Source organism: Syngnathus acus, chromosome 21 (assembly GCF_901709675.1).
Source record: "Syngnathus acus chromosome 21, fSynAcu1.2, whole genome shotgun sequence".
Lineage (NCBI taxonomy): Eukaryota > Metazoa > Chordata > Actinopteri > Syngnathiformes > Syngnathidae > Syngnathus > Syngnathus acus.
The window spans coordinates 10,778,507-10,790,048 of NC_051105.1; the positions used below are offsets into that span (position 1 = coordinate 10,778,507).

The 11,542-nt window shown below is 39.7% G+C and overlaps 1 protein-coding gene across 6 annotated transcripts; it reads left to right on the forward strand.

Annotated features, from left to right (window-relative positions):
- Positions 1–13: 13 nt before the first annotated feature.
- Positions 14–9,552, forward strand: grb14 (growth factor receptor-bound protein 14). Of its 6 annotated transcripts, XM_037239078.1 has the most exons (16): positions 14–135; positions 442–571; positions 696–869; positions 1,498–1,621; positions 4,977–5,133; positions 5,456–5,577; positions 5,649–5,723; positions 5,853–5,990; positions 7,047–7,154; positions 7,245–7,340; positions 7,684–7,746; positions 7,909–8,058; positions 8,132–8,198; positions 8,324–8,411; positions 8,504–8,597; positions 9,130–9,552. In XM_037239078.1, exons 3-16 carry the CDS (start codon positions 733–735, stop codon positions 9,277–9,279), a joined length of 1,569 nt encoding a protein of 522 aa, XP_037094973.1. In that variant the 5' UTR covers positions 14–135; positions 442–571; positions 696–732; the 3' UTR covers positions 9,280–9,552. The 6 variants fall into 6 exon arrangements, with proteins under 6 accessions (XP_037094973.1, XP_037094974.1, XP_037094975.1 ...); XM_037239079.1 differs by having other exon boundaries at positions 442–869; positions 9,133–9,552; XM_037239080.1 differs by having other exon boundaries at positions 442–869; positions 7,942–8,058.
- Positions 9,553–11,542: the final 1,990 nt, after the last annotated feature.

The following is an 11,542-nucleotide window of genomic DNA, read 5'->3' on the forward strand; positions in this document are numbered from 1 at the left end:
ATCGGACACTGCAAACAATCGAGTGTACACTCAGCAAGGCGGGTGACACATTTTGCGTTGCACCTGATGACTCTCTGTGTCACCGAAGAGGTGATGTCGGACTTCCACGGGAAACACTGCTTTAACAGGAACAAGGTATGTAGCCTTTGGGGTGAAAGAAGTTTATCTTTTCAAAGGTAGTTAAAACTGTTTATATTTTTTTAGTTCTGTAAGTTGCACTAAATCAATTAAACCAACTACAATGAGATATATTACTAAAAAACATTCACCAATAAAAGGGAAAAAAAAAAATCCAGGACACTTAAATGCTTAGCAATCTGTGCTAAATTGTGCAATTGACTGTTAAGGGTGTGTGTGTGTGTGTGTTTTAAAAAAGAAAAAAAAAAAAAAAACACGTCATTGAGCTTGCCCAAGTTAATTCCACTGTTTGCTTTGTCACAGCGGGGAGCGACACAATAAAATCTCTTGATTGTGATGGATCACGTTTGTGTGGGAGGGGTCGGCTTGCCCTACTGAGGCAGCCTTGTGTGGCGGCGGCAGATGAGCCCGATGACTCACGTATACAGTATGCGTGAGTGGAGGAGCACCCTTACACAATCGCACACGTTACACACTCTGTCACTCCTCTCCCAACCGCCGCTCTCTTCTGACCCTCTTGCTTAACCCTGTTACCCCCCCCCCCCGCCCCCTCCCAGCTATAGATGATGATGCTTTGGATTTAAGAGTGGTGATATGAATAACACACCGGATGATTTATCTGGAAGCCTCGGAGCCGAAGCGGAGATTTACCCGACTGGCCGGAGTAATGAGAGTACGGCGCCCGACTTCTTGCAAGAGTCTTTACTGAGACCAGCCTGCAACTGCAACAGGTAGGAAAGACATGACAGACTTTTGCTTTTAAAAGTCAGTGCAGGTAAGCCCAAGGCAAAAAGTTGCAGAGAGGACTTTGCACCTGTAATGCGCTCAGCCGGTGTCGCGTACAGCGCGAGGCATTATTTCAACAGCAAAACTCAAACGTGTTGAAATCAAAGTTGGCACTTGTTGCTTTGCGGGAGATAGTGAGTTACTCAGTAACTGCGCTGTTTGCAGAGTGTCCTGGGAAGTTATGAGAGAGAGTTACATTAAGAAGACCAAAAAAATAAAGTCATAACAGAAGCAATACGAGCTCAATTTAGGAAACACATATTTTTGCAGGTAAAAAAAATAAAAACAAATTTAGTTCTATAATTGAATTGAATTAAATATTGGAGGAAAACAAATCCAGGCCATCGATGAGGTATAAAATATTTTTCTATAATTGAATTGAATTAAATTGTCAAACATTTTTAATAATATATATATTTACTACTATTTATTTTCTGTGATGTCGCTTTGAATTCGATAAATTAGTCAGCCCTACTTTTTTCATTACAGTTGCTTGGGTTTACTTGCAAATGTTTTATAGCCACATTTTGTATTTTTGGGGGCTCTGGTTAAAGCTTCACTTCACTTCACCAGGTTAACAAAAGAGGTCAGCAAAGGGTCACCTGCTCCACCTTGTCTTCCTGAAGCAGTTGCTCCTGCTCTCTCGCACTCCGCCCCTGACTCGTTATTACCTTGGACCAAGATAAGTACAACACAGGTGAGCACTGTTTTATTTTATTTACTGTGGCTATCTTTGTTTGGTTTGAATTTTTTGTTTTTAAAAAGTTGAACGCATACGTAATAACAAATTCCCCCACTAGGTAGTGCAGTTACATTGTCATTGCCTCATTTGTTGTCAATAGTTTACAGTTTGAGTCTTTTTTTCATTTTTTTTTTTTTTAACAAAGTGTCTTTTTTAAGGCAAAAAAGGCAAAACGCCGAAGGACATAAACTGCAATTAGATGCCAATTCCGTTCAATACACATTTCTAATTTTGGCGTAACTATATATATGTTTATGTAAATAAATTACATGTCAAGTCTTTAAACCCTAAAATGTCATTTTTGGGAATTGTGGGAGCAAGCCAGAAAAAACTCGCTGGAAGGTCTTGAGATGAGCTTTGAAAACGGAAACTCGACTTTGAAGTTGACACGATTCATCGTCGTTCTTTGCGGTAGATAAAGAATATATGTCCATGAGTCTTGTTATATCTCTCTACATAAAATAACTATACTGTTCCCGATACATAATTAACTGCTTAGCCACTTGTTCTTTCCAGGCTTCAATTGAAAGAAACATGAACTCTGACCGAGTGGTACAAGTACTAAATAAACCTCACAGTCTTCACAACAAAGCCGTATTTAAATTGTAGTTCAAGTTCAACTATATTTAGACCACTATCGAAAGACAAATGCAAACATCATTTCGGAACGAAAACTTTTGCGCAAGTACTTTTCCTCATATGCTTGAATTGTATACGTGCGTACATACTGTAAATTTACGGTCTTGTTAATTGACCCTGCTCAAGGATTTTGATTGGATCAAACCCGGTCAAGGACAACGCGTCTGGAGCCGCCTTTGTTATGGGAGTAGTGGAGACTTAGTTATCATGTGGGCTCCATTAATTCCAATTCATTTTAGCTGCGCGATAAGTGGCAGCGTCTGACTGTCTGGACTCTCACCAGTCCGGGCGCTGTGTCGGGAGATAAAGTCAGCCCTGTTATGGGAAGGCGGCCTCCTTCCACTCTCTTCTACCGCTTCCAAGTCTCATGAAGAGCGTTGGTGTTTGCCACTGTAGGGTTAAATATACGCCGTGTTCTATTTTTATATGCAAAGAGGGAGGATGACATTTAAAAATAGTCATCGTAGTCATCGTAGCATCTTGGTGACAGAGCAGTTTGACTATATACTTTGTAATTCTCATTGGAGCTAGTTTTAGATGTCAATTTTTATTTTTATTATTGTCACTAACCCATTTGCATGAAAAAGAAAAACCTAAATAGAAACCAAATTAAATGAGAAGTCATAGTAATGTCATGCAGGCTTGTTAGCTTTGTAAAGCAGCTTTTACAAGCAAGGAAATAATTGCTAGCTTGACGACTTCTTGAAAAATAGCAGATTGCTCCATTATGCAAGTGAGTGTTGAGTTCATGAATTGAGTTCAAGTTTCTCTTGTCCTCCGTGGCCTTGTATGTTTAAATGAAATGAAAATAAAAACATGTTTTCTGCAGACTTTTGCAAGGAAAAAAACAACAAGGCGAATGGGAAGCTTTTGCTTTCCAAGGGCAAAGGAGGAGTTTGTGTTTTGGGGAGGCAACATGACTTGTTTCTCACACTTAAATTGCAACACATCTCACTCCCGCTTGAATGTAGCGCCACTTACTCAAAGCCTTATACAGTATTGTAAATCTAGCACCAAAGAGTGCCTATGTATGGATGTTTTGTCGGATTGTACCTGAAGACTGCAGCATGAACTTCCGTGCAAGAAGAGTAACCTTGCCTGCCATCACACCTCTTTGTCTGCAGAAGCGGGTAGGAACATTATTCATGTTTACAAGCAACCGAAATCAGCTTTGCTTTTTAAATAAATTATTTTATTAATTTATTTTATTATTTTATTTAAATGTAATACCAAATGTCATATTTTGGAGATTACTGTTATTGAATGTAATTTGATGAAATATTTTCAAGGGACACACTGGTCGTCATCAAACCTTTTTTTTTTTTTTTGCCCCCTAATTGTTGTAGTGTCAAAGTAAACTTAGAATAAAGCAATTGTACTGTTGGCCACAAAACTGATTGACATTAGAACACAACTTATTGAGCAACACATGTAGACAGACAATATGCACAAATAACTACTCTTCATCTTCTGTAGGGGAAAAAATAATTATTGTCACATACCGAGTCACTGATAGTGTAGTGGAGTTTCTTTTTTAAAGTTTTTGTGAGATTTCATTAGGCTGCCCCTGGTGGCCAAGGTAGGCATTTCAATATGAGCGGCGCAATGATGTGAATTGCAGCATTTACTCATGTTTGCCTCTTTATATTTCATTTATTTGTTATTGTTTGTATTAAGCAAAATACTAGTGTTACATTTTGTATGGAAAAACACATTACAACATTTTTGGGTTTGTTTTTGGTGTGTTAAAGTTGCAACGAATGATACTCTCATCTCAAGGCACCACCTTATGCGTGTTTCCCTGTACTTCACTTGAATGTCAGTTGTGTGACTTAGCTACCGCTGACTGATGGCGACAATAAAAAAAGGAGACGTTAAAAGTGAAAAGGGGCAGTTAAGCAAAGGTTATTTGCTTTGCCGGCATCTTTGCGGCGACTCGCCGCGAGTTGCTTGTGCGGCTCCACAAAGCTGGAGGCCACCTTCCTCGCCATCACTCAGATAGAGCTGCAGCTGTGGGGGTGCGGTTCAAGGTTAAAGCAGACGAGTTTAATTGGCCAAGTGGCTCACACTGTCCTATCCTTGAGATAAGGTCAACGAAACCATTCAGCCGTGCGCGCTCACAATGTGGAGATTTACGCTTTGCTCGGCGCGCCGACTGTTTTCCTACGGTTGACGCCGCACGCGGGCTGGGCTGTTTCTTAGCAATTGTGCCGTTACAATTTAATAACACTCCATTTTTTTGATCAACGCTGTTTATTGTACATGTACTTTTGCGCTATATTCCAACTGTCTGCTGTATGCACACTTGCTCTATTTTTGCTCCTCTTATTTATTATTTGTTTATTTATTATTTATTCATCACTCTTATTTATTCATTGTTTGTGCCTTCTTGTTTTTATTTTTTGGTGTTGTTTACTTGTATGTATATTGTGTACTATGTCTTGTCACCGTGGGATAGTGGGAACGTAATTTCGATTTCTTTGTGTGTCTTGGCATGTGAAGAAATTGACAATAAAGCAGACTTTGACTTTGACTTTGACTTTTATTTATAAATAAACTGCAGCCCGTATTGATCAGGTTACAAATTAGGTACACATTGTGAAATCATCATTATTCTCTACAAAAAAATAAAAAATAGTTTTGATTGACATCCATTGCTTGTTGTTTGCAGGTAATTAAGATTTATAATGAAGATAACACCAGCAGGGCGGTGGAGGTCCCCAGTGACATCGTTGCCCGGGACATATGTCAACTGTTTGCCTTGAAGAGCCACTGCTTGGATGAACACAGCTTGACTCTTTACGAGCATCTCTCCCATCTGGGAATCGGTAAAGCTTGACTTCATGAAAACCGCACACTGTAATTAATTTACATGTAATGCCCGGGAATGTGGAAGCTGGCTTTTGTTACCATGACGACAAAGGGGGACGGAGATTTTACTTGCAGGGAAAAAGCATTTTCATTTGTGGGAGCAGCACTTCATACACTCCACTTGCATGGATGAACGCCCTGATATCGCCTTTCCAAAGGAATTAAAAAGCTAATGCTAATTATTTAAACAAAACACATTGCAGCTCTGCTTACCTTTTAAGACATCAAAATTTGTTTCAACATGAAGCATCGATGTGTGAACGTTCTTCTCCTGACTAGAGAGAATCATCGAGGACCATGAGTCAATCATGGAAGTGATCTCCAGCTGGGGGATGGAAGAAGACAACCGGCTAAATATCAGGAAGAACTATGCAAAATATGAGTTTTTTCGGAAGCCTTTGGTGAGTTTGTCACATTTTTTTTTTTAATCATCCCATTTAGAAATATTAACAACTACTAAAAATTCTTATAGGACTTCTTCCCCAACCACATGGTGTCCATATCCGGTGGAAACAATATGGTGGTGGATCACTCTCAGCTTGTAGAGGTATCAACACTTATTTTCCTATCTATTTGGATCATTGGTTCAAAAATATTTGAAAACCCACCTAAAACTTCAATTAAAACACATCAAATGTTATCTTGATGTTCTCAGCCTACATTTTTATCTTCTCAGATCTTTCTCAGCTCCGGCACCTGCCCAGAGATTCACGGACACCTCCACTCCAAGGAACCGAGCAAGAAGTCCTGGAAGAAGTTGTACTTTATCTTGCGGAGGTCAGGGCTATATGTCTCCAGTAAAGGAACTTCTAAGGTCAGTGAGCCAATGCGAGAGGCGATAACGCCGACTTTATTGTGCGTCGGTGGTTGTAGCATCATCCTGGTTGGAGTTGTTTAGAATATTTTGGTTTGTTCGCGTTGCATACAAGGACAGCAAAATACTTCTCGCTATGCGACGGTGTTTTTTTTTTAATTTATTTTTTTATTTTCAAGCATTATTATCACTCAAGTACTTGTATGGAAGAGATTGCACATTAGCGCCTACTCGTAGACCAAACATTGGGACAGGAATAGAAGAAAAAAAAACAACATCTTTTTATCGGGGTAGATTTGTTCTAGTTGTTCTAGTTTGTCGACACAAAAGGTCACCGGTTCATCTGGTGTTCTATCTCGGTCATGTTTCAAGGGAGCAGCGAAACGGGCTGAACTTGATTTGCCTCGCAGCAGCCTAAAGGCATGCTGCTGATGACTTCTTGACAGGCTTTTTTTTTTATGGTTATGGAAACATGGAAAATAAATCTATGTGAGTTTCGATCGGGAATAAAAATCCGCAATTGCAAAAATGGTAAAATTAAAATTGTTGATAAATTTTTGCATGCACAACATGTTGCGGTTCTGCTTGCACGTGTTGTCATCTGACCGCAGTGGGTTCATAAAAGGCATTGACATTAAGAATTTCACGGCAGGTCATGATGAGGTCATTAAAAAAAAAATGCCTACAAATCGTTTCACCTGCTACAGTGGACCTTTGTTGTCAGCGGCGGTTTATTGCTCTTGTGTGAGCGCAAACACTAAAATGCTGCGCTATTACTTGAAAAGGGAGGGAGTCGAAACACATGAATGTGTCACATGAAAGCTGAACAATGGTAGTCTTTGTTAGGGAGGTGTTTTTTTTTTTTAAACCTGTAGCGATTCGTCTTTGGAACAGTTGCTTCTCTTTAGTACTGTATTGCTGCATGCTTGAACACAAATGCAATTGTTTTTCATTCAGTTCATGTTTTTTTAATAAAGAAAATAACTGCAGCTGTACAATAAAATGAATTAATAATGAAATATTTTCTGATGATTAATTGTGATTATACTCTTATAGGAGCCATGGCATCTTCAGTTCATCGCTGATTTGAGCGACTCCAATGTCTACACGTTGTCAGCCAAAAAAGCCCACGGGGCTCCCACTGAATTTGGCTTCTGTGTCAAGGTTTTGTTTTATTTTTAGTATTTATTTGTGGTCGTTTGCTTTCAAAAATGATCTGATTCCATTTTTATGTGTGTGAAATTGTCTTTCTAGTCCACAAAGTGCACTTCATCCCGAGACATGAAGCTGCTGTGTGCCGATGATGAGCAGATAAGGACGTGTTGGATCACAGCCGTGCGATTGTTCAAGGTTGACTTTTAGATTCTTAAGTCGAGTAAAATGTTAGTTCATGACATCTTTTGTATGGTGGGATTAAAAAAAAACAAAACATTTAATTCTCATGTCTACCATGAACAAAATTTTATAAATAATTTACAATTTTGTGGCTAGCTGCTAGCTAATGTACATTTCTAGAAAGACACCGATACTAACACGTAGATACCACTTTATCTGCCTGGCTGACATAACGTCTCGTCAGGTACTAATTGCCACACCTCGAATGTATTTCTTGAACATAGTGCCCCCTACTGTGTGCTGGAAAAACATGCAGGATAGCGAACATATCCGTTAACAATGCACTTTTCTGTTCCAGCATGGAATGCAACTGTACCAAAACTTCATCCAGCCGCACCAGAAACAAAAAGCTTCCCTGATGGTAAGCTGGTTTTCTGTCACTCAAGTGTTCAATTTTAACTCCCACTTTGAACTTTACCGATATTTATAGCGTCACTTGTGTCAAATAAAAATATGATGGGAATTTCACCTTCAGTTATGTCAACAAAGATGTAACACCGAGTGTACTTTTTTCTGTCACAAGTGTGTTGAAATGAAACCTGAAGAGTCGTTTCAGCGAAGCATCTCCGAGAACTCCCTGGTGGCCATGGACTTCTCAGGCCAGAAGAGTCGGGTGATCGAAAACCCCTCGGAGGTTCTTTCGGTGGCCGTGCAGGAAGGCCTGGCGTGGCGGGTGAGTCGCTGGAGATGACTCGGCATGGCAACGTCGTCAATTAAATTGTCTTCTCTGTTTGTTTTTTGTTTAGAGGAAAAGCTGCCATCGACTAAGTGCACACGGAAGCCCTTCTGCATCCCAGAGCTCACTAAATATCGGTTGGATTGACTTTATTTTTATGCGTCACTTTTGAGTCATGTGCTGCCCAACATTTTGGGGCACCATGTCTGAAAGTATCTAGAACCCGATTGCTTAAAAAATCCATTTGCTTCCCGTGCTTCAGCTCTCCATTTAGCTCAGCCCTGGTTTCACGGCAAGCTGTCACGGGACGAAGCTCAGCGTCTGATCACTCAGCAGGGTCCCATCGATGGGTAAGAAACTCTGTTGGCGCACAACTTTATTGCCAGTTGTCAGGATGAAGGGGGAATTCAAGAACTGTTTGAAAAAGTCATTTTGTTTTCAGGTTATTTCTTCTGAGGGACAGTCAGAGCAACCCCAAGACATATGTACTGTCCTTGTGCCACATGCAAAAAGTCAAACACTTCCAAATCTTACCTGTGAGTACCATAGACTGTCTTTTATGATGTTTAAGTCATGTCCACTTGGGTTTGTTTAGCATAAAACACTCATAGTGGTGAGTGGGATGTTGACTCCACACTGCCCCAACTCTTAAAACTGCTTGACTAAAATGAGCCCAAATTGGGTTAAATAGTGGGCTCAAGCCAATGTTGGTGGGTTAAATTATTTGATACAGCAAATCAATTCTTCAACTGAATCTGCTGGGTCAAAATATTTCACCAAACCTTTGGGTAAACAGTAAAATGCAATGAGCACATTCGCACGTAGAAGCTGTTGTCGACTACAGCTCACACTCACGCCGGACAATTCAAACCAATAAAAATACAACCAAATTGAATGAAGGATTTAAGAAAACAACTTAAAACCAAACCTGATCTATTGAAATTAATTAAATTTGGTGGGTGGGGAGTCAAAACAAACAAATGACACAATTTCATGAATCTTTGATTTTATGACTTTTCAAATTGTGTGAGGAACTCCACAATGCATTGTCACTTTTCCACCGCCCGGCAGCTGGATGACGCAGGCGAGTTAGCCTACAGCCTGGACGACGGTCACACACGCTTCTCGGACTTGATTCAGCTGGTGGAGTTCTACCAGCTGAACCGCGGCGTGCTGCCCTGCAAACTCAAACAACATTGTGCCGGGACCACCCTGTGACCAGCGGCCTCCTCTCTGGCTCCTTCACACACGCTGATTTTGTGCGCATATGCACAATTATGCAAAGACTGGACGGGCTTGTGAGGTGCGTCATCCACTGACTGGCTGAAAGAGCAAAATTACACACCATTTATGTGACTGTCAGCTTCCATTGTAATATAACAAATTATTACTTCTTGTAATGATGGATTCAGGTCTGCATTTTGTAATCATTTGAAGAGCCCCTCGCCCCGTCTGATTTATATTCAAAGTCTAAGGATAAAAGAAAACCTTCTTTAAATAAAACTAAATTTAAAAAAATCTATATATATATAGATATACTGATTTTTGTTTTTGTTTTCCTCCACTCAAATATTTTTAATAAATATTCTTGTTGCTCTTCTGGTGCTATTGTGGCCCTCAAGCAGCTGATCCTAGTATTGAAGGAATACAAATAAAATCAAACAGAGTAAAATATAAATATATAGATCCAACAATACATTTAAACATTAATTCTATCAATATAACACATACACACAAGTAATCAGTTAGACCGTCAATTCAAAAGAGAAACTTTCTCAATTGGATTCCCTACATAAAAACAAATCATTACTTTCAGGATCAAATAAATCACATTTCCATTTTGAATTTCCAGAAAGTTCAAATATTGCAAGTGCATTGCATTGCAAGATTTTTATTAGAGTTGAAAAAGACAGAGAAAACAAATCCAATAAATCATGTATAACCTGATTTTATTTTCAAGTGGACATAATAAATTCAAGCTTTCTCCGATGCATTGAACTGCATTATAAATTTCCCTAACTAGTGTACCTTTCCCTTCACCTGACACGGTTGCTTGCATTTTCGTTCACTTATTTATAGTGAAAACTGTTTATTATTTAATGGCCTGCCCTTATAGTTAAATTTAGTCGCTCCATATTACATGGGAATTCTACATCTTAACCCAGCATGCCAAGTGTGATTTAGTAGATTCTATATGCAGCATTCATGAGTGCAACTCAACATTACACTCAATGGGGGCAATGGCATCCAGGGTGCAAGTCATCTCATGACCGCTAGATGGTAGTAAAAGCATTTTGTTGGCTCTATTCCAGTTGGACATTTACGTCAACTAATCAATTTAAGTTGGCGTTAACTTGATGAGTAAAGTTACAGCAATTATCATCGATGATTACTGCAGACAATACACAAGGTCAAACGGATTTCCTGGTCACTAAATTAGGCACACTTGCAATAATAGGCAAACAAATTGAGATTTATTGTAGATTTTTTTTATATATATATCGTCCTTGTATTGGGCCTTGTTAGACTATTTCACAAGCGTGTATTATTCACTTTATCAACCCCCTAAATGGCCTTCTCTTTCTCTAAGGATGTGTACAATTATTCTCATACTCATCCTTTCACTTATGTCCGATTTTTCCATCCGCTGCGAATATACCCCGCCAATGATTCGCCGCACAAACGGCTAAAATGTCTGCTCTGGAAGCGTCGGTGTTAAACAAGCTTCTTTGTTGTGATCTAAATGCAGTGCCCCGACGCCTCTCCTGCTCGACTTCAATAGCAGCTTTTTTTTTTTTTTTGAAAGGGAGCGCTCACATCCAGGGGAGACGTGCACAGACACAGAAGTCTTAAATGTACCCCTGCTTCTTAGGTCTTGTGCTAAATGTTGTTTTGGATGTATTCTTGCCATTGATCGGCGCCTGGCTGCAGGGGGAGAGATGGCAGCTGGGGGAGAATGCGCTTCCTTTAATGAATTCAACCAACACCAACGGCCTGTGGACACTGCATTTCTTCCAGCTAAGAAAGCCCTCTCTCTCTCTCTCTCTCTTTCTCTCGCTTTCTCTCTCTCGCTTTCTCTCTCTCTCCCCCCCCTCCTCCCTCTCTGCTGTCTTGGCCCTCACGGACAACCAGTAGCACTCTTTGCACTTCATACCGTTACACAGTTGGTATTCGATGTGCACTCTCACACAGGTGTCAACTTTATCAGTGGTTTTTATATCAATATAATTAGCAAGGCAATCAACATTTGCTTAAAGTAGCTGGGATGAAAAATTAAACGCATTCAAGGCGACATCACCATGTAGCAGTTGTTTGATTTCTTTTCTTGTTATTGTACTCTAAAACGTTTGAGTCAAAAATAACCAAAATCTGGGTTAAAAACCAACACTTGAATAAATTCAATCCAACTTTCAGGGTTCTTAATTTAACCCAAAACGAATACCCTACAAAACAGCCCATGACACTGTTTTATATATATTTT

What these genes read in the sequence shown, in the direction of transcription:
- grb14 (XM_037239078.1), top strand. Translation starts at nt 733, where the DNA reads ATGAATAACACACCGGATGATTTATCTGGAAGCCTCGGAGCCGAAGCG. An exon ending in CCAGTAAAGGAACTTCTAAG is followed by an intron (nt 5,991 to 7,046) that starts GTCAGTGAGCCA and finishes ATACTCTTATAG; the next exon opens with GAGCCATGGCATCTTCAGTT. An exon ending in CAGCAGGGTCCCATCGATGG is followed by an intron (nt 8,412 to 8,503) that starts GTAAGAAACTCT and finishes TTTTGTTTTCAG; the next exon opens with GTTATTTCTTCTGAGGGACA.